Below are 22,200 nucleotides of genomic sequence, written 5' to 3'. Positions count from 1 at the left end.
ACTCAACGTGCAGTCAAGAAACACACCAGGGCCTTATTTTAAAGACATATGACGAATTGGCCTGCCTAGAACTCAATCACGGCGTTCCCTCTACCAAGTCATCATCTATCATGACTTCTGTCCTGCCCCAGAAGCGGGTGCTGGGGGAGGCAGGCACTCGCCAGAATATCCCCCCATCAACCCCAGGCTCAATCAAGAAGCGTAGAACCGACATATTTTCATCCTCGCCAGCTTCCAGATTCACAGGGTCCCAAAGGGATCCGAAAGCCAAGCTTGGATCTAGTCAACCAAAGAGTGCTTTCGAAACGGAGGTCCTCGAGAAGCTCAGCCAAGACATCTCAGACCTGAAGCGCAACAATAGCGAGAAGGACCAAGCATGGGACCGTCCACCAGTTGTCGATTTCGAACCCAGTCGAGATAACCTGTGCTTCCAGTCCATCGAAGCTGAGGAAGGAACTCTGCATGGTGGCAAGGCAACCGTGAAGCTGTTTGGCGTCACGGACGAAGGCCACTCTGTCATGCTGCACGTCACCGACTTCAAGCATTACTTGTATGTCCGTGCTCCGGTCTTGTTCCAACCGCAAGACACCAATGGCTACAAGGCATTCCTCGAAACACAAATTGCTCAACACCAACCCGCAATCCACTCTGTCGCCCTTGCCTTCAGAGAGGATATCTACGGCTTCTCAGGCAACGAACAGCATGCCTATCTCAAAGTCACCGTCACCGATCCCAAGTTCATCAACAAGGTGCGGTCTACTATAGAAAGCGGAAACGCAAACTGGAAAGGCATGTGGGGTGCTGTCGACGGCATCAGAACATATGACAACATTCAATACGTCCTGAGATTCATGGTGGACTGCAAGGTAAGATATGTCGTAAGTCAGAAGACACACAACAGCCCCAGCTAACGTCCGGAATCAGGTCCAAGGCATGTCATGGGTTGAAGCGCCCGCAGAAACATACAAGCTCATCCCTGAAAACCTCCGACAATCCAACTGCCAGATCGAAGCTGAAATCCCGTACCTCGACCTGGTTGCTCATAAACCTGAAGGCGAATGGGCCAAGATGGCCCCACTTCGCGTCTTGTCCTTCGATATCGAGTGCGCTGGTAGAAAAGGCATCTTCCCTGAAGCCAATCATGACCCCGTCATTCAAATTGCCAATGTAGTCACAAAGTACGGAGAGAAGAAGCCATTCATTCGGAACGTCTTTTGCCTCGATACAACAAGTTCAATTGTGGCTACACAAATTCTGGAATATGAAAAGGAAGACAAGATGTTGAGGGATTGGCAGCAATTCCTGATTAGGGCTGATCCAGATATCATCATTGGGTACAATATTGCCAACTTTGATTTCCCGTATTTGTTGGACAGAGCAAAGCACCTAAAGGTCAACGGTTTTGAGTATTGGTCTCGACTTCCCAGCGTTCCATCCAGGGTCAAGGAGACAAACTTCTCGAGTAAACAAATCGGCAACCGGGACACCAAGGCCACCAACACCAACGGACGACTACAACTGGACTTGCTCCAATTAATTCAACGAGATCACCATCTGCGAAGTTACACTCTAAATTCTGTGTGCTCACACTTCTTGGGCGAGCAAAAAGAGGATGTTCACCACACTATGATCACTGAACTTTTCAACGGTACTCCGGAATCGAGGCGGCGTCTGGCACTGTACTGTTTGAAGGATGCCTACCTCCCACAACGGCTAATGGACAAGCTCTCATGTCTTGAAAATTATACCGAAATGGCCAGAGTCACGGGTGTGCCTTTCAACTTTTTGCTCTCTCGCGGGCAGCAAATCAAGTTCATCAGCCAGCTGTTCCGCAAAGCCTTGGAACAAAAGCTGGTGATTCCCAACATCAAATCAGACGCTTCGGACGAGCAGTATGAAGGTGCCACTGTCATTGAGCCGGTGCGAGGCTATTACGATGTACCCATTGCCACCCTTGATTTTGCATCCCTGTACCCCAGCATCATTCAGGCGCACAACTTGTGTTACACTACATTACTTCGAGACAAAAAGCTCATCGACAAGTTGGGCTTGGTCAAAGACCAAGATTACATCGTCACTCCGAATGGTGACACTTTCGTGACGACCAAACAGCGGAAGGGTCTGCTGGCACAAATTCTGGAGGAATTGCTGACGGCCCGTAAGCAAGCGAAGCGTGAATTGGCTCAAGAGACGGATCCGTTCAAAAAGGCTGTGCTGAATGGTCGGCAACTGGCGTTGAAGATTAGCGCCAACTCGGTCTACGGGTTAACTGGTGCCACGACTGGAAAGCTTCCCTGCCTAGAGATTGCCAGTAGTACGACTAGTTTTGGTCGACAAATGATTGAAAAGACCAAGGACGAAGTGGAGAAGAAGTACAACATTGCCAACGGATACTCGCACGACGCACAGGTTGTTTACGGTGACACCGATTCCGTCATGGTCAAATTTGGCACCAAGGACTTGGCGGAAGCAATGAAACTGGGAGAGGAAGCGTCACACTACGTATCATCCAAGTTCGTCAAGCCGATCAAGCTAGAGTTCGAGAAAGTCTACTTCCCTTACCTTCTTATCAACAAGAAGCGATACGCTGGGTTGTACTGGACCAAGACGGAGGCGTATGACAAGATGGACACCAAGGGTATTGAGACTGTTCGGCGAGATAACTGCCTGTTGGTGCAAACGGTTATCGAAAAAGTGCTCAGAATGATTCTGATTGACCGAGATGTTGATGGTGCACAAGAGTGAGTGATGCCCAACGAGGAGTTGCTGTAACAATGAAGAGGGCTAACCGGATGCCAGATATGTGAAGGAGACAATCGCCAACTTGCTACAGAACAAGGTTGACATGTCAAAACTGGTCATTACGAAGGCGTTGACAAAAGACGACTACGCTGCGAAACAAGCACATGTGGAGTTGGCTCACCGAATGAAGAAACGTGATGCCGGCTCAGCTCCTGCTCTTGGTGACCGAGTCGCCTATGTCATGGTCCGCGGGGCAGCCAATGCCAAGAACTTTGAAAAGTCGGAGGACCCCTTATATGTTTTGGAGAACAATGTGCCTATTGACACCAAGTACTACCTGGATAACCAGCTGGCGAAGCCGTTGGGCCGTATCTTTGAGCCTATCCTTGGTGAGACCAAGGCAAGGACTTTGTTGACGGGAGACCACACACGAACGATTTCGGTGGCGGCACCAACGGTGGGCGGCTTGATGAAGTTTGCGAAAAAGACACAAACGTGTATGGGATGCAAGAAGCCGCTCACAGGCAAGCACGAGAGCAACGGAGCGGTGTGCTCAGACTGTGCGCCTCGAGTGGGTGAGCTGTATAAGCGGACGTTGGACAAGGTTTCGGATCTCGAGATTCGATTCGGCCGACTCTGGACACAGTGCCAGCGATGCCAAGGCAGTATGCACTGTGAGGTTATCTGTAGCAGTAAGGATTGCCCTATTTTTTACATGCGAATGAAGGCCAAGAAGGATTTGGAAGATGCGGGCAAAGACCTGTCGCGATTCGACATGGACCCAGCAGCCATGTGGTAAAGGCATCTATATTTTTTTCTGTTCTTGTTTTTGTTCATGATTGGTTGCACATGGCGGCGTTTGGGCGTGAGGAACTGTAGTTGGAACATGCCATCTGGGATGGCGGAATGACTGTTTGCATATATTATTGAGCTGGGGCAAGTCTCCCGGAGTTGTAGTACTCTTGTACAAGACGAATAATGATGTTCACATGTCCTCTGCATAATATCGTGTGTTGGTGGCGCCATGACGTAAGTGTAATAAGGGTCCAAGGGTCGTTGCAGCTTGACACGATTTGACGATTTTGGTTCGCACCGGTTCACATGCGTAGCGGTTTGCAGGAACCATTGGAGGCAAGCTGTGATGGCGGCGAACGACGACGACGCAGACAACTTTTGTTACGGTGCAGGATTCCGTGATGGAACAATGCCGACGGCCAGTGTGGGTTGCAGCGCAGAATGCGAGTCAATTATTTTATTTCATTTATTCAATTCAATCGAGTACAATATTAATTCATGATAAAGCCGTCCGCAATGCTCTCCGGTTGCAGCCGATGTCGCATAGCTCGGGCATCCGAGGCGTAGTCCGGCAGAGTCGGTGGTTTAAGCCGATGGGTAGGGGGAAGAAGTCGGAAGAGAAAGCGAGGTGACGTAAGGGTGGTTTGTGAGAGAGAGCTGAGGTGAGATGAGCTGGGGAGACGTGGAAGAAAATAACTCGTGAAGGGGGTTATCAGATGCATGAGGGCTGTGTTTGGGAGTGAAGTTTATATGGGGGTAGATCGGATGGGCATTGGGATTGGACCCTGGATGGGGGTGCGTTTGAATGAACTGCATGGAGTTGAGATCCGAGATGGGGGATGAGATGCATTGATGCTGCACATTGGATTCAAGTCATGCAGCATTGGATGCTGGAGGAGCTACAGCTTGCTCGTGTGGTGCATGTTGGCCACTTGGACGAGAGTGAATAAATGAAGGTCAAGGTGGACATTGACTTCGACTTGAAGAGAGCCGCCGTTACCGGCGTACGTGGGGGTCCACAAGCTTCCCTCCATCCGGATCCCCATTCTCCTCCATGTCTGCATCATGGATTTCACACGCGTATTTGTCCAGACACACGACAGCATTTAGACAAGACGAATTCGCTTCCACACCTCACGCTCATTGGCCACAGCTGAATCTGGAGACGCAATCGAATCTGTCAACAAGAACAGGTAAGGCGACCAATCTGGCCTGCAGGACGACCCCAATCAACCAATGCAGGGGTTTATGGGGCTCGTAGATAAAGAGTTGCCAATTTCCATTTCAGATAACAGTGACTAGTTTCTTGTTTCTGCCTCTCCCTTATTGGCATGATGGCAACCCGACAACGCCAGACGATCTCTCCCGTTCGTGTTTCGCCTCTCGTCTGGTCTCCTTCGTTGGTGATGGTTGCGGGCGGCGGCGTCCGACTGCGTAGCACGGCGCGTTGCGACCCATGAATTGGGGCTCCAAGTATGAAGTAAACGTTTCTCTACATGGACGGGCTGCTCATCTCACGTCGTCATTTGTCGCGGCTGAATATCGAGGCACGGCTTGGTTCCTTTGGACGAGCAAGTTCCCTGCATGCACCGGCCACGATCGCCATCTATGCTCCGAGGTTTCTGGCTTGTGATTTTCTGTTCTCCCTCGCCCCATGGCTCCAAATTGCCGCTCCTGAGCCACGCACACACGACTCACTCACATTCTTCAGAGGCCATAATAAAATGGAGACGTCACTGATAAGAGGTGCGGAGCCACGGGTATCTATCTATGGAGACGACGCCACGCATTCGGTGATGGAAGCTTATTGCGTTCGGGCGATGCCCCGTTCACCCAAAAAAATCGCAGAGGCACTGCGTTTCCAAGGGTATGGGTGCGTGTCAAGACACGGCGAGCGAGTTTCGGAGAGCACATCCAGTACCCGTGAAAGCTGGCCGGAACTCAAAGAGGTAACGTCCCATGTAGCGGTTTAAAATTGGTGTTGAGAGAATGGCCACACCCCCCTGATGTCCCGTTGTCGGTCGACAGCGACGATATTCGCCCGGGAAAAAGCATGAGGACCCTTGACTATGCGGCCCGATACGCCTAGACACCAGCCATGAGGAAGTGGAAGGAGTGGTGGCTGCTTGCTCCGATTCACCGAGTAGACTCAAGTGGAAAGAGGGTGTGCATAGCTTTCCTGTGTGGTGTTCATATCTGCTCGGTGCTATGAAGTGCTTGACTCTTGTTTGCACACAAACATATAAGGTTCGCGTGTGTCCCATCCCAAAAGTGTAACTACTCAACTTTATTCTCTTTCTTCTCATTTCTCACACCTCACTACTCGCTGTGACATCATCGCCACACTACCACAACAACACATACAATCATTTGAGAACAAGAATACAGTAGACTCAATGCCTCTTCTCAACGGCAACGGCAACGGGAACGGCACTCACGCCCCCGCTGCCAACACGGCCCATTTGCCCGCTGAGCCTGAGTTTGAGCAGGCATACAAGGGTATGTACTTGCTTTGCACACAGGACAATGTGTGGGAAGAACATGTAGCTAACTGCCGTAGAACTCGCCAGCACACTCGAGGACAGCACCCTGTTCCGTGACCACCCCGAATACCGCACCGCTTTGGCCGTCTCTGCCATCCCAGAGCGAGTGATTCAGTTCCGAGTTGTGTGGGAGGACGACAATGGCCATCTGCAGGTGAACCGCGGCTTCAGAGTCCAGTTCAACTCGGCGCTTGGTCCTTATAAGGGTGGTTTGCGATTCCACCCCAGCGTCAACCTGTCCATGTACGTCGGCTGTCACAAGGTGAATTTGGAAGACAATGAGCTGACTTATTTTCTAGTTTGAAATTCCTTGGTTTTGAGCAGATCTTCAAGAATGCTCTTACTGGATGTAAGTATAGTCTGAGGCTACAGTGGTAAATTGTGTGAAGGATGCTAATATTTTGACAGTGAACATGGGTGGTGGCAAGGGCGGTGCCGATTTCGACCCCAAGGGTAAATCGGATGGCGAGATCCGTCGCTTCTGCCAGGCTTTCATGCGCGAGCTGTCTAAGCACATTGGTGCGGATACCGATGTCCCGGCTGGTGATATTGGTGTTTCTGGGCGTGAGATTGGTTACATGTATGGCGCCTATCGACAGGCCCGAAATCGCTGGGAGGGTGTTTTGACTGGAAAGGGATTGAGCTGGGGTGGCTCTCTCATCCGACCTGGTAAGTTTGGATGGTCTGGCGAAAATGACATCCGAGGGAATAAGGGTTGCTAACGGTCTTCTGCAGAGGCTACTGGTTACGGAGTCATCTACTATGTCCAACACATGCTCGAGTATGCCGGTCGCGGTACCTTTGCTGGCAAGAAGGTGGCCATTTCTGGCTCCGGCAACGTCGCCCAGTACGCCGCCCTGAAATGTATCGAACTCGGCGCCACTGTTGTCTCGCTCTCCGACTCCAAGGGCACTCTCGTGGCTGAATCGGACAAGACCTTCACTGCCGAACACATTGACCAGATTGCCGAGCTCAAGGCCCAGCGACGAGCCCTGTCCGACTTTGATCACGGTGGCCGATACAAGTACATTGAGGGCGCTCGCCCCTGGGTGCACGTTGGTGCGGTGGACATTGCCCTGCCTTGCGCTACCCAGAACGAGGTCAGCAAGGAGGAGGCCGAGGCACTGATTTCCAATGGTGTGATTGCCGTTGCTGAGGGTTCCAACATGGGCTGCACTCAGGATGCCATTGACTTGTTCGAGACGCAGCGACGCAAGAAGGGCGGTGAGGCTATTTGGTATGCTCCTGGAAAGGCTGCCAACTGCGGTGGTGTTGCCGTTTCTGGATTGGAGATGGCTCAGAACAGCCAGGTATGTTTGCAGACTACAACTACGATTATTGAGGAGTGAAGGAATGTTTGCTAACTCTGTTGCCAGCGACTCAACTGGACGTCTGAGGAAGTGGATGAGAAGCTCAAGGGTATCATGAAGAATGCCTTTATGAACGGACTCGAGACGGCCAAGAAGTACGTCGAGGCCAAGGATGGTGAGCTGCCTTCGCTGGTGGCCGGCAGCAACATTGCTGGATTCGTCAAGGTTGCGCAGGCGATGCACGATCAGGGCGACTGGTGGGCTTAAGGGGTAAAGGATGTGGCGATGCGGCGATGTGGATGGACAGACTTATGACCATGATGCATTTTGCTTGGCTGATGACGCTTGGTTTATTTTCTTATGAATGGGCTGGATGGGATATACCGGAGTTATGGCGCTTGACGACATATGTACGTTTTGATTGAGATTCCCGCCAGTGTCAGATTGTTAGCTGGCAGTTTGATATTTTTATGAATAGATTGATACAAAGTCATGATGGACAAAAATGTACATGCACTAGTGAGTGTGATTAGGTCGGCTTCAATCTTGCGAGAAAGACAGCACGCAAATGATGGAACAGCTGTGGCAAATAAAGGTTGAACTTTTAATCATTTCATGCGGCTCATTTGCTGCCAGGACCCCAGTTGACATGGACAGACCCTAGTTAACTCACGATGCTACTCTGCATGACTCCCATGTGGAAGAGGTGGAAGAGGTGGAAGAGGTTCGGCCCATCGGTGCCTGAGGTTCTGCTTACTTTTGGCTTGGCATCGTGTTCGGCCACTACCAAAGTAGGCAGGTTCAAATTTGTATGACTAGACCAGCTGGTTAGCTTCATCGGCAGGATCCCCTAAATAGAGCGTAGTCAGCACATGCGTCCTCCTTTCAGTTTTTCAATTTTGCTTCATTTTCTTTCTTTCGCATCAAGAGTATATTGCTCAATTCCACTCGCTACCATGAAAACAACCTCCTTCTGGGCCGTCCTGCCCCTCCTCGCTCCCGCCGCCCTCGCCAAACCTGCTCCAACACCAACAACCACCCCATCAAGCTGCACGGCTTCCCTCGTCACAACCATCTGCGACTACCCTACCCCAGGCCCCGAATTCGCCATCGCCAGCGACGGCAAGTCCTCCTGCTGGGAATACTGCAACAAGCACCAGCCATGCAACTTTGTCATCTTCGTCGCTGGTAACCCCTACACCGGCACCGGCACATGCTGGCTGTACCCGGGCCAGAAGTTCGACCCCAGCAAGGCATCTTCCAGCTGCGGCCACCCCAGCCTCTCTGTGTTTGATAAGCCTGTTTGCTCGGGGAGTCCAGATGGGTGTGCCGCGACGGCGAGCCCTTCTGCTGTGGCGGAGGTGTGTGGGTATCCGGCGCCGGGGGACTGTTTCGACAATTGTTATGCTAGTAGTGGTGCGTCGCAGTGCTTGAGTCTGTGTGCGAAGGCGGATGTTTGTGAGTATGCGGTGTTTAATCCGCATAATCCTACGAATTCGCCGTATGGGTCGGGGACGTGTTGGGTGTATGGGGAGGGGAAGTATGAGCCTGGGAAGGCGGGGACGTGTGCTGGTGCTGTTGAGCAGTATGTTTATAATAATGTGTGTCCGAAGCCGAGGGTGTCGAGTACGTCTGCGGCGGTGAAGGCTACTGGGACTGGGACTGGGACTGGGGGTTCTACTGGTGGCGGAAGCGGAAGTGGTAGTAGTAGTGGAAGTGGGAGCGGAAGCGGAAGTGGTAAGGGTAGTGGTACCGAGACTGGTACGGTGAATGGTGATGCTGTGCCGGTCATGGCTACGAGTACGAGTGAGAATTTGGCGCCTACTGGTTTGTCGTTTGGTCGTCCTTTGGCTGTGGGTGTGGCGGCGTTGGCGTGGCAGGGTCTTTGATGGTTTGGGGTGTGTTCAATGCGGTGATTGGGGTATCTATGGAGTAGGTGGCTGCTTGTTTATGAGGATGATTAGTTTTGGAAGAGGTATAGGTAAAGGGCAGCACAGAAAGTGATAATTGCATGGCGGAAGGCGTGGGTTCTGGTTTAATAATGGGATCCTGTATACGTGTTAGACATGTATATGTCTAGTGGACGGCTCAACGTCGTAATACAAGCTATAGAGATGGTACATATGTGTTACATGCAATGGAATTGGAGTTGTATTACTTTTCCTCCTGTCTCCCCATATTTAACAGGGTATGTTTGGGCTTTGTTGATGAGACGACATAGAAGGAAGGTGTCCTGGCAGCGCTGCTAATCCGAAGCAGCCTCGACACGTCGAGTGGCAGGTGAAAAGTATTAAACCTGTGAAAATGCTACATACCGCGTTATACGCTAAGATGTATTAATGTGTGTTGGTATATACTTGGAGTGGACAAATACTTTTTACCACAGATTGTACATTACTGAGTGTATAAGACACAGGTAAATGTTTGCCCTAGAGGACTATTGTATGTATCGTCTACTTAAATGATGCACTATAAAGGCGTAAAGTAGGTACCAGTCAAGATGAATACCTCTCTTTAGTACTGACGTAGGCGAATGTGTACTCCTATTGTGGCTATTCTTGGTCATCCTGACTTCAACATTGACATGAAACTCTGCAACTCTGGCTCACCACGGACGGGCGGACATTCTGGCTGGTCCACTGCGCCCCACCCGGAGATGTGGGGCCTGCATCCGATCCGAAATGCATGAACCCTCCCGAACCGATCTTGTACAGATCCTCACGAAATGCCAACTCGAATGGCCGTATCTCTGGCTATACACCAGTTAGAAAGACTCTTCAAAATTACAGTAGTGCCAAGATATCCCTGCTAGTAGTACTTCCATAAATATAACCTCACATGTAAACCCCAACAACTAGCCAGCAGTGAGCCCATCATGCACGAACGGAAGTAAGTGCCGAACCCGCCGGCCATCCCCCCTCCGATTGGCCACACCCTCCGCTCATGACCATTTCCAGACAACACATTCAGGCAAACCTTGATTTCCAGAATCAAGCACGTAGTAGGGGTGCGTAAACTGGAGAAAACTTTGTAATAAGCTGTCTCCGTGGGGCCGATGGGATGGCCGACTCATTTTACCCCGTGGGGAATGGGGGCGATGTTTGTGAATATATGTCTGAGAGGCCCCGACCTTTACAATTGACGTCTGTGTCATTGACGATGGTTGCCCTCTGCAATTGATGTCTGTTATTGATAGTTATCCTGGGATATTGCAACATGTCGAAACAGGCAATGGAGAGTGTAAGCTCATTGGTGTTTCTGCCAGCCACAATATCTAACCCGCGCCTAGGCTCTTGGCGCCGAGCACCACGAGTACCTCGTTCAGAAACATGGTACAACAGAGCTGAATCCCGTGCCGCACATGGACGATGCAGATCCACTAAACTGGCCGAAATACAAGGTGAGCCTTACTGTCCCGTTACGGAAACCATGTTAAGTGTGCTGTGGTAGAAAATCACCAACCTGGCACTGGTGTCGTTTAACGCCATGATGGCCCTCTTCACAGCCGCGTCTATCCAAGCTGCCTTTGTGGACATATCCAAAGATTTGGGCGTGAGCGTCCAGCGCGCCAGCTATCTCACCTCGTTGTTCATCGCCATTATTGGTGCTGCGCCGCTGTTCTGGCGTCCATTGTCACATACCTATGGCCGACGGCCGATTTTCCTCGTCTCCCTGCTGTGCAGTCTCGTTGGTAATGTTGGCTGTGCGGTGAGTCCGACGTACGCAACTATGGGGTTGTGCCGTGCCATTACGGCCTTCTTCATCAGTCCTGCTAGTTCCATTGGCAGTGCCGTGGTGTCGGAGTCGTTCTTCCGCCATGAGAGGGGGCGGTACATCGGTATTTGGACAGTCATGGTGACGCTTGGTGTGCCTGTTGCGCCGCTCGTGTTTGGATTCGTAGCCTTTAGAGTCGGATACCGCTGGATATACTGGACTCTTGCCATTGTAAGTTGAACTTTCTCACGATCCCTCAGAAGCTAACTCTCGCAGACAAACGCCGTCCAGTTCCTGCTATATATGTTCCTCGGCTCCGAAACCCGCTACGTCCCCAACGCAAAACCACTCCATCAGTACTCCCGCGTCCGCCAACTCTTTGGCCTCTACCGCATCGACCCCTCGCCCTTGGACCCCAAATCCTTCATCTCCCCCCTCAGATTCACATTCCGCATCTGCGTCAGCCTCGCCGCCGTCTCCTACGCCATGATCTTCCTCTGGGGCTGCGTAATGACATCCCTCGAGATGCCGCAGATCTTCCCCGAAAAGTTCGGCCTCAACACCGAGCAAGTCGGTCTCCAGAACATCGGCCTCATAGTCGGCACCATCCTCGGCGAGCAGATTGGCGGCTTCGCCTCCGACAAGTGGATGTGGACGCGGGAGCTCAAGGGACGCCGGCCGGACCCGGAGTTTCGTCTGTGGCTCAGCCACATTGGCCACTTGTTGACGATTTGTGGTGTTGTCGTGTTCTTCGTGCAGTTGGACAGGGCGTCGGACACCTGGAATGTCACGCCTGTGGTGGGAACGGGGATTGCGGCCGCGGGAAATCAGATTGTCACGACGGTCATGATTACGTATGCGGTGGATTGCTATCCCGAGGATGCGGCGGGGATTGGGGTGTTTGTCACGTTGGTGAGGCAGACTTGGGGGTTTATAGGGCCGTTTTGGTAAGTTTTCACTGGGTGTGAGTATGGTGACTTGCTAATTTTGGGTAGGTTTCCGCAGATGATTGAGAATATTGGGTATGCGAGGTCTACGGCGGTTTCGACGGCCATGATTGTGGGAGTGTCGATCTTGCCGACGGTTTTGCTGCAGTGGAGGGGGAGGCTTTGGCGCGGTAGGGGGGACGAGAAGGGGGAGATGTAACTTTCGTTATGAGGTTAATTACTTAGAGAATGAGATTGTGGTTTCTTCATGTGTGTTGAAGTTGTTGATGAAGTGGATGCCTTTGGCTACGACATACATGTGGACTTTGATGCTGAAGCCTGGAGTTGTTCAAGCTGACCTCGACTGCAAAGGCGGGACGAATGATTCTGGGTGACTGTATGTTTGCAGTTAGTCCCTTGTTCAGACGCGAATGGCCGCTGTTCTGAGTGGAAGAATTCTAAGAGTGATATCTTACCTCTTGTGTTGGCATGTGAGAAGCAGTTCCATGGCGGGAATATAGAGCTCTCTGCAAATCAACCTTCTTCAGTGATGGAATTAGTAAAGAGTGGATCTTCGGATAACCGGGCCAGGGACTACGCGGTGAGTAGTTCCCTCTGACTGAGTGTGGAAGCGGGCATTTCGACGCTGTCTGAACTGAGTGATTAGCCTCGTTCTTCTCATGTTGAGGCAACAGAGACTCTGTGGCTAGATATCACTTTGTCTTTGACGACTAGGGACTCTTTACCGCCAAGAGCCGGTAAATCTCATGACAACAATAAAGCGTGCCTATCAGTTTGCGTCTTACGGCAGTCAGCAATAGCGACCCTGTGACTGTAGCCACGGATTGGGAAGCGGAATTTTGGAGGCATGCTGATTTGATACAGTACTGCATGGGTCTTTCCGACAATGGCGTCTCGCTTCTTGGTTAAACTCAATATCTTCTGACTATCTTTTGGAAACGTGTAGGAACCTGCAGACAACCTGTTGCCTCGACTGCCCGCCCATTACTCATACATGAGTTAGACGGGTGCGCTCTCTGAACGGCATGATACCAGATGCCACTATTTTCTATACATTTCTTGCATTTTATTTTGTATCAGGCTAAATATACAAGAAAAGCGGCCCGGACTTTCCATTCTGGCATACTCTCTTTGGTGGTTTGGTCGGACTACGAGCTTTCCCTTCATGCATAACCTCCGCTGCCAGTCTGGTACCTGAAATCGCACATAATAAACACAAGTTCATCACTGCATGTGATCTCACCGTGTAAGTCGAAGATAAGTCCGGCAAAGCCATTGTGATTCGTGCAAACGAAGTTTGTCTTCAGGGATCTTACACGGTAGCTGACCACGCATCGCCCGACATACCCCGGCATTTCTTCGTACGGCACGTCTATCTTTATATCATACAAATCAGGCAACTTATCTTTCGGCAGTTCCGAGGCATCTCCAATGTCTGTCACATCTTGCATATGATCCGTCGCCCAGCCTGGCTAACCACTACTGGTGCTATTACCACCAACTCCAAAGTCGCGCGCGCCTCACACAGGGCGATGCATTCCACCTTTGGTTTCCTTTCAACATGTTTGCTAAATGACCATTGAGCCAAAACAGGCTCATTATTCGTAGCGTAGCCCAGTTTGGTCGGCATCTCATCAAGGTACTAGTTAGTCCCCTGATCCTACACTAATGCCGGTCGTCTTCAGCCAGGAGGGGAGTTTTCGCAAAATGTAACCCTCAGACGGGAATCGGCACAACCCGGATCTTCAGTTCTTTGTCGATAATGCAATGCCGCATATTTGCAGTCTGACACGAGCGCGTTCGTCTGGTGTCGCATTCAAGGCGGGCGTCGAGCGGATAAGGCGTCGCAGTGAACCATGATCAACGGGGACGTGGAGTAAGCATAATAGGAAGATATTAAGGGTCTTTTTCACATTTCACGTGGCCCGACTATTGAGGGATGGCCAATTGTAGCCTCAACAAGTTTAGATGGCAACACCAATCACGGTGTCCCCGGACTATAATGTCACCCAAGTCAGCGACTGCCCACCTATTTACAAGATTAATCACGTTCCTCTCCACCTCTTTCTTCAGCGGCATCTTACAGCTTACCTGTGGGGTCGTTGAGGATGTTCGCGGAGTTGCGGGAATACCACCATCGCCTACGGGAATCGCGGGAGTCGAACCATTTCGGCTGTTGAGGCTCGACTATTCAGGAACAAGGGCCGATTCAACCCCTCTCCATCACGGGGCGGCTACTCAACACCTTCCGCATCTAGATGGTATTCAGATGCTAGGTTGGAGTTGAGGCCGACCATTAACAAGTTGAATATGTCCCAAAGTGGCAAGGGGGGACCTGTAATTTCTAAAAATTCTAACCCAAATGAGGTTACTTTCTGCAAGCCACGAGTTGTTGTGTCGATTTCATGCACCAATCAGAGGTTGCGAAAGTCTTTGTGTGCTGAAATGTTGTGATAGTATTGAGCAAAGGGACTCAATTAGAAGAATGAATGCAGTAGTTTCCTGTTACTCTTTGAGAGTTTTTAATGAAGTCATTGTCTCTGTAATAGCGCTTGAAAGACTTGCTGCTCAATTTGTTAACAGCGATCAATAACTTTAGCTTCTATCTAGTGCATGAACAATGTAATGAAACTATCGTAGACTCATTTCGACGTTACATCCAGTGGCCGCAAGGGCCTAGTGGTTGAAAAGACCCTGGTTCTAAACGGACCTACTGTGGCATCGTGGGTGCCGCCTTTTTCCTCACGGCTAAAGCAGTATGAAGAAGGGGCGTATTCTGACTTGTCGACATGACACGAACCACGAACTCACGTTGCACAACTCCTCAGTTCAATACCACGGTCAGCATGTAACGATTCCAGATTACACGCATTATACCGAGGAGGAGTCCAGACGCTCGGGAACTCGGCATACCAGGACGCGTCGTATACTCTAACGCTTCCTGGAGGCCGGGAATATGGATATCTCAACTACCAAGACGCTGAGTGGGATGAACACCAGATTGTATATAAAGGGTGTATCCTGCCGTGAAAACTGGTGAATGAATCTTCAGCATCAGCTCCTGGATCAACCTTAGACAAAGATTCTCTCACGCACCTTTAGTATACTTGTCTTCGCAACACTACCGCCAATATGCGTACTCAGGTATACTCAGTTTAGATCTCTACATTTGAGAACGTATGCTTACAAAGAAACAGACTGCAGTTGCTGCCCTCCTTGTAGGATCGGCCGTCGCCAACCCGTTCCCCCCCTCCGTCACTGTCAAGGACGATGCTCCTACCAAGATTGCCCACTACACGCCCAAGTTCCCCGGCGGTGGCAACTACATGCCGTCCAAGGCCTCCAAGAAGCACAATGCCAAGGTCTCACGGGCTCTGAAGCGAGAAACCGGCGAGAGAGTCAACAACGGCAACCTCGCCAACTACGACATCAACAACATCAACGACGGTGTTGGCAACGGTCAGGACTCGTACACCATGTACTGGGGTGACGGCAGCACTGGTGCCGGCTGGCCCGCCAAGAGCCGCTGGGTCTCCTTTGAGAACATGTTCGTCCTGCATCCGTCAATGCTTGTGTCTCCTAATGCTAATACGTTTTCAGGTTCAACAACTACAAGAACACCATGTTCAACTCTTGCGGGTGGAACGGCTGGGGCGCCAACGACAGCGGCCCGGAAGTTGTAAGTGGCTATCACCCCTGTACGCCCGCAGATGGAATCAAGAGTTAACGCTCTCCTAGGGGGCTATCTGGGATGGCATTCAAAAGGCAGCTTCCGCAACTGGTGTTGACCACCGCTTCATCTTGGCTGTTATCATGCAGGAGTCCAATGGATGTGTCCGCGTTCCCACGACCAACTATGGTGTTCGCAACCCCGGTCTGATGCAGGACCACAATGGAGGAGCAAGCTGCAACGACGGTGGCTATGTCGGCAACCCTTGCCCTTCTGATACCATTTACAAGATGATTAGCGAGGGTACCGCCGGTACCAATGATGGCGATGGTCTTGCCAACTGTATCAATGAGGCTGGTACGGGTGATGTCTCTGCTTTCTACCGCGCTGCCCGAATCTACAACTCGGGGTCAATCTCGTCTACTGGCCAGCTCCAGAATGGGATTGCCACTCACTGCTACGCCAGTGATATTGCCAAGTGAGTACCATGGCGCTTCATGATGTGTTCTAGCCTGTTCCATGTACTGACTCGATAATAGCCGCCTTACTGGTTGGGTTAGCGCTTCGTCTAAGTGCACTTGCGACAGCAACCCTGGCAGCTGTGGAATCACGACCAACTAGGCATGGAGAATGAACGAGGGTTGAGATGTACGCAGACACCCTTTGTTTGCTGTGGGTGTAGGCTGCTGGTTCTGTTGTGATAGACTTGAGCTTCAAATTTGTACATATTAAGAAGCTAAGTATATATGTGTAAATGTTACGCTAGTATATATGATAACGAGTATATAAATTGGAAGATAAATTTGAGTGAATAACTACGAAAGCCTCACATCCCTGTGATCCCCTTGCTTGCAGCGTGTGACAGTTTCTTGGGGTGTTGGGGTCGCCGTCATCGTGGCCACAAGCATTTGATCACATATCAAAGCACTTTTCCTCTTAGATTACAACAGGCTAAATACACCAGCCGAGGCTTTAAATATTATCGCCATTCCTGTCGCGCCCCGTGTATCACTCTCCCAAAATCCATGTCTTCGCCCCACCACAAAGGGCAATCGTTTCAGCCATCCCCGTCAGATCTGCCCCAGGAACATGCGAATCAAGGAGAATTAATCGGACAATTGCCTAGATCTTGCCCCTGTATTTCAAAAATATTCGTCTGAACTGGGTTCCTAGATAAAACCATTTGAGCGCCCTACGGGGTTTTCGAAACGACTTGCGACGTTCCCATCGGCACTTCGGGCAGCCCAGCCGACGAACATGCTCAAGACTAAGACAACAGACAAGGCGGCTAGAGAAACACCGCTTATGTACTTCGGTCGCGATGGAGACGGCTTAGGGGAAGACGGAGCCGAGATGTGTATTATATATTGCCAGTAGTCCGTCATGATGCCATGGCAAGTTGTCTAGTATCATCAGTTTTCTTTCTGCTGTTTCGATCATTTCTTTTCTTCATCCAGCAGGCTGGTCCATTCTTTCAAGTTTTGATAACTCTTCGCTTCGTACTTGTTTTCTTCCCATTACCTTAGTGTATAACCTTTGTATCAAAATCCTCACTGCAAATCGTCGTTGTCAACCGCGCAATGAAGCTTCAAAGCACCTCTGCCACCGCAGCTCTGCTGTTTGGTCAAGTTTTCGGCTCTCCGCTACGTCCAGCCTTGCTCCGTCGGGAGGTCCCCCAGGAACACTCTCATGATCTCTTCCTCTCCATTACGAATGAAGCTCTAGCCAAGGACAACCCCAAGGGCATCAAAGACGCCGTTTTTGGACTTCTCGGCAATGCAGCTGCCGCCGGCGGCGCTGGAAGCGTGACCAACTTTGACTGCCTCAAGCAGGAGACGGCCGATCAGGCTTTTACCAATGGTAAAGCTGCCGGTGATATTCGACTCATGGCCGGAGCATTAGTGTACCAGGCCTTGGAGAGAAACACCGGCAAGGTCGGACTCGCAAGTGTTGCTTGCACAGAACAGGCTGTGAACCCGGAAATACAAGCCGTTAAGCCTCACCAAGATCCAGCGTCTGCTAATGCTGCCTCTATTAACAAGGGCATTACTCTTGAGTTGGCGAGGCAGCTGAAGGGTATTGGGGCAGATCCAAACCTCGCCCTGCTGAGTGGTACCTTTGCTCCAGGTGATGTACGCTTCTTTCACTTTTTCTCCATGAATCCAACTTTTAGGCAACTGACAAAAGTATAGCTTAGTGATGCCACCGCCAAGGGTAATTCCTGCGACGATCCTGACCCCAAGCTTGGATGTATCTTCACGACCGGCAAACTTGTACTCGACGCAAGTCAGGACGAAGTCACCTCCGCTGCATCCGCAGTGGCCCAGACATTTACTGGCACCGGCGGCATTCAGGCCACAGACTTGGTCGACTTGAATACATTCTCCACTGCCAATGTCCAAGGAGGAGGTGCTGCTCCAACGGGGAATAGCAACGTTGTGACAACTGCTCAACCAGCTTCTCAAGCAACCCCAACCCCCGTTAAAGCCTGCAAGAAGAAACCGGCTGCTTCTCAGTCTCCAGCCTCTAACGGCAATCAAGCCTCCACAGCAAGCGGAAACAATGTTCAAACATTTACCGGAACTCTTGGTGGTCCTCCTCCTCCCGTCATCTCTGGCACGGGAAACCGACCTTTTTCCGTTAACGGAGATACCTTTGTCAATGCCGGAGCTGCTCTTCAAAGATCCTGTGACGTTCAACACAATGCATGTGCCAATGCTGCCAACTCTGGCAAGCTTTCTGGGGGTGTAGGTCAATGCGATCAGCAGAATAATGAGTGCAGAGCTGCCGCGTCTGGTGCTTCCAACAATGCCGGAAACAACAATGCGAACAACGGAAACGCCGCTAGCAATAACGGTAACAACGGCGCCGGAAATAATACTGGCAGTGATAACACTGGCAATGGAAGCACTGGGAACGGAAACGCAGGAGGCAATACTGGCAACTTTGGCTCATGTTCCAACCCCAGCATCAAGTTTGCCAACGGGCTTGATGGTCGCAAAGAAGCGGCGTTTGCGCCGGTCGACCAAACAGACTTTAACCATGGGTCGGCATTGAACATCAAGATCATCGCTGACTTTATCTGCGACCGACTTAATGATCAGTGTAAGGCTGGTGCTGCTGTGGTTGCCAAGTGTCAAGGTGCGTCTGCGGCCGCGTCTCAGCAGAAGGGTCAAGCTGCAGCGGATGCTTTCAATCAAGCTCTTGGCGTTTCTTCGAATTAGGTAGCAGCCGTGTAATTTAGTTGGTGATACTGAGACGGTGGCAAGTCATGTGTATGTACTTGTAGTAGGAGTAATGAAGTCATTTTGGGCTACAACAGTGCATGCTCGTGTGATTGAGTCATCGAACAATGTTGAAGACATTTCACACGGTCCCAGCCGGAAAATACTTTTCTCGTTGTCTCCTTTGCGACTGAGGAAACGAAATGGCGGCCATCAAAAACAAATACGTAGCAGCTCTGTTTCAAATTCAAACCCCAACACGTAGGTTACAGAGGAAGCAGATTGGACGCCAAACACAATACCGCAGCATTCATTAGGCTCTTTCTGTGTAGTTCCAAGCTGGCCAACTTGGATGCCATTTGCAGTCTTCTTATTCACTTGACCTTACTCAGAATAAACTTGACTTGATCCCCAGCTCGGCTTCCGTAACTGAGATAGGCAAGCCCTAAATTAAGCGTGCCATTGGAAATCGCATTACCCTCGGCACAAATAATATCAGTTTTCTCAACCAGAAAGCTGGGGATTCTTCCTCCATCTACACCGCGTTTTTAGTTTTGCCCACTGCCAGACACTGTGATGGTAGTGGAAGGGAGACATGAGTAAATACTTCTTCGAACGCAACATGAAATGGTTCTCGTGCCTTTAGAGGAAGTATATAATCTGAGGACGCATTGAATGATGTTTGGAGCGACCGCCACGCCTGAAGTTGGGAAAACATAGTATCACACTCCGTAAACTTGGTGAGGATATACCCCGTTTCCCAGTAATTTAATTGACTATTCTGTGCATTTTTCTAGGCTGTTGGTTCAAAGATCATTCATTTTGAGTCGATATTTAAATGGAGATCCTTTGTTTTCTCCGATAAAGTAAAGCGGCAATCAAGTCTGGAATGGTATGTAGAGGATGACGTTGATGGCCGAGATACGGCCAAAGTTTGCTTGGTGATGTGGTACGTGATTTATTATATTCATATTATAAACGCCAAAGTATAAAGACTATAATATCATTGCCCCATATGTAATTACAAACACTGATATTAAAAGACTTTAGAATAGACCTGTTCCCTTCACAGCCAACCTTCCTGTTGCTCTGAGTGTTAAGTTCTCAGCGTAACACGCATATAAGAAGCCGAAGGAACCCATTTTTCACTCGATCAACAACAATTAAAATACAACAATTCGGTAACTTAAACAGGAATCACGTATAGCATCCTCACATGCAACCCTCTTCACCAACTCAACTTCATCAAATTACCGGCCCCGCGCTCAAAGCTCCACCCCCGCCTCCGTCTCCGCGTTTCGGTCCCAAATTGACGGAGCCTCGGCACAATACCAGCTTTCACATCCCATCCGACATCATCTCAACATTTCATCCTCATCAACCTGCTTCACATAAACTCGCCATGCTCACCTCACATTCACACACTTACAAACCCACCCACCCTTCATAACCCCCAACTCTCATCCCGCTCTCAAAACAAACCACACAAATCTCAATCCCCTCCACCCTCCACCATGACAACACCAGGCCCCCCTCCCCTCACGGGCATCAAAGTCCTCGAATTCGCAGGCCTCGCACCCGGCCCCTTCGCAGGCATGCTCCTCGCCGACGCAGGCGCCTCCGTAATCCGCATCGACCGCGCCTCCGACACGCGCTCCCTACCAACCTCCGACTCCCTCACCCGGCACAAGGCCTCCATAGCCGTAGACCTCAAGTCCCCCCACGGAACCTCCTTCATAAAAGAACTAGTCGCCCAAGGCGCCGACGTGCTCATCGACCCCTTCCGTCCAGGTGTCCTCGAGAAACTCGGCCTCGGACCCGACGTCCTCCTCAGAATCAACCCCCGCCTGATATACGGCCGTCTAACAGGGTACAGACGGGACGGGAAATACGCAAACATGGCCGGCCACGACATAAATTACATTGCTGTCTCCGGCGCGCTCAGCCTGCTCGGCCGTGCGGACGACACGCCGCACCCGCCGACGAATATCCTCGCTGACTTTGCTGGCGGGGGTGCGAATCTCTTCCAGGGGATTTTACTGGCTTTGCTTGCGAGACAGACTTCCGGAAAGGGACAGGTCGTGGAGGCGAACATGGTGGATGGGTCAGCATATCTCGCTACGTTTACGAGGTTTGGTCTGAAATCAGGGATGGGGGCTCGCGGTCGTGGAAGGAACTTATTAGACGGCGGGTGTCCTTATTACGAGACGTATGAAACCAAGGACGGGAAGTACTTCTCCGTAGGGGCTCTGGAGCCCCAATTCTTCAGAGAACTCATCAAGGGATTGGGCCTTCTGGATCAGGGGCTCGAGGAGAAGCGGTTCGACTTTGACGAGTGGCCTGGCATGCGGGCCCTTTTCAAAGACACGTTCAAGCAGAAGACACGAGCGGAGTGGGAGGCTATCTTCGACGGCACGGACGCGTGTGCCGCTCCGGTGCTGGACTACGATGAATTAGAGAACGACACTGCGAGGGAGGGGGATCAGCGTCCGTCAGTGACGTTACGCGGGACTCCGTGTTTGGCGATAAAACAGCGGCCAGAGGGACAAGCTGATCCTGTTATGCACGGACAGGGACAAGGCGTTGCTGGAGATGGATATGAAGGCGGGACATTGGCGCCGGGGGATGGTGGTGACGACATGTTGGAGAAGTGGCTCGGTTGGAAAAGAGGGAGGGAATATGATGTGCAGAAGGGTGCTTATGTATTGACAAGAGGAGTGTCGAAGCTGTAAGATTATGGGAATATAGAAGTCATGACTAGATAATGAGATTTGTGCGGTTCGGTTCGAGACTGTAGCAGTTAGGAGATGCATCACGATAGTTTGGGCCGAGTCACCCTCCATAGAACACGTCAATTGCTATTAATAAAAAGGGGTAAATGCTTCGTCTAACCTGCACCTGTGGACAACACAAACGCGACACAAAGTGCCACTCACAATCTCCATCTGCATACTTTGCTCCCCAGAAAATCAAGCCCCGCCTCCTGTATCCCATCTGCAATGATCAAATAAAACCAAAAAAGATAATAAAAAAAAATAACATGAATGGTCATCATTCTCAATAACAAAAAGGCGGGCGGGGAGGGAACAACTCCCAGTTTTCGTGCTCTCCAAAGGGGACCCGCGAATCTCATTATCTGGTCTACTCTAAGCCTTGCAAAACCCACCCGTGGTATCGAAAAAGAAATAGGAAGAGCCGAATTGAGGGTTATTCTTTATTCTTGACGTAGAGAAAAATGGCAGCACTTTAGTGTCT

The 22,200-nt window shown here is 50.7% G+C and overlaps 7 protein-coding genes across 7 annotated transcripts; all 7 read left to right on the top strand.

The window, feature by feature from the left end:
• Positions 1-110: 110 nt before the first annotated feature.
• On the top strand, positions 111-3,541 carry VFPPC_05650 (DNA polymerase delta catalytic subunit; the record flags this gene model as incomplete). The annotated part of the gene is made up of 3 exons (XM_018284809.1): positions 111-866; positions 925-2,741; positions 2,800-3,541. 3 exons carry the CDS (start codon positions 111-113, stop codon positions 3,539-3,541), a joined length of 3,315 nt encoding a protein of 1,104 aa, XP_018141685.1.
• A 2,392-nt stretch (positions 3,542-5,933) lies between these two features.
• Positions 5,934-7,657, top strand: VFPPC_05648 (NADP-specific glutamate dehydrogenase; the record flags this gene model as incomplete). The annotated part of the gene is made up of 6 exons (XM_018284808.1): positions 5,934-6,036; positions 6,098-6,323; positions 6,380-6,429; positions 6,489-6,749; positions 6,816-7,390; positions 7,457-7,657. 6 exons carry the CDS (start codon positions 5,934-5,936, stop codon positions 7,655-7,657), a joined length of 1,416 nt encoding a protein of 471 aa, XP_018141684.1.
• A 689-nt stretch (positions 7,658-8,346) lies between these two features.
• VFPPC_05647 (PAN domain-containing protein) lies at positions 8,347-9,279 on the top strand (the record flags this gene model as incomplete). The annotated part of the gene is made up of 1 exon (XM_018284807.1): positions 8,347-9,279. The coding sequence occupies one exon, from the start codon at positions 8,347-8,349 to the stop codon at positions 9,277-9,279; it is 933 nt and encodes a 310-aa protein (XP_018141683.1).
• A 1,327-nt stretch (positions 9,280-10,606) lies between these two features.
• VFPPC_16205 (MFS transporter) lies at positions 10,607-12,250 on the top strand (the record flags this gene model as incomplete). Its single annotated transcript, XM_018293958.2, has 5 exons — positions 10,607-10,630; positions 10,680-10,790; positions 10,841-11,335; positions 11,381-12,051; positions 12,100-12,250. The coding sequence occupies 5 exons, from the start codon at positions 10,607-10,609 to the stop codon at positions 12,248-12,250; spliced, it is 1,452 nt and encodes a 483-aa protein (XP_018141682.2).
• Positions 12,251-15,183: 2,933 nt separating this feature from the next.
• Positions 15,184-16,342, top strand: VFPPC_05644 (glycoside hydrolase; the record flags this gene model as incomplete). The annotated part of the gene is made up of 5 exons (XM_018284805.1): positions 15,184-15,195; positions 15,249-15,598; positions 15,652-15,730; positions 15,790-16,199; positions 16,261-16,342. 5 exons carry the CDS (start codon positions 15,184-15,186, stop codon positions 16,340-16,342), a joined length of 933 nt encoding a protein of 310 aa, XP_018141680.1.
• Positions 16,343-17,301: 959 nt separating this feature from the next.
• On the top strand, positions 17,302-18,945 carry VFPPC_05643 (hypothetical protein; the record flags this gene model as incomplete). Its single annotated transcript, XM_018284804.1, has 2 exons — positions 17,302-17,853; positions 17,914-18,945. The coding sequence occupies 2 exons, from the start codon at positions 17,302-17,304 to the stop codon at positions 18,943-18,945; spliced, it is 1,584 nt and encodes a 527-aa protein (XP_018141679.1).
• A 1,514-nt stretch (positions 18,946-20,459) lies between these two features.
• Positions 20,460-21,677, top strand: VFPPC_05642 (CoA-transferase family III; the record flags this gene model as incomplete). Its single annotated transcript, XM_018284803.1, has 1 exon — positions 20,460-21,677. One exon carries the CDS (start codon positions 20,460-20,462, stop codon positions 21,675-21,677), a length of 1,218 nt encoding a protein of 405 aa, XP_018141678.1.
• Between the last annotated feature and the right edge of the window lie 523 nt (positions 21,678-22,200).

Source organism: Pochonia chlamydosporia, chromosome 5 (assembly GCF_001653235.2).
Source record: "Pochonia chlamydosporia 170 chromosome 5, whole genome shotgun sequence".
NCBI classification, from domain to species: Eukaryota; Fungi; Ascomycota; class Sordariomycetes; order Hypocreales; family Clavicipitaceae; genus Pochonia; species Pochonia chlamydosporia.
Note: the sequence above shows the minus strand (reverse complement) of the source record. Positions and strands in the feature narration are given on the sequence as shown.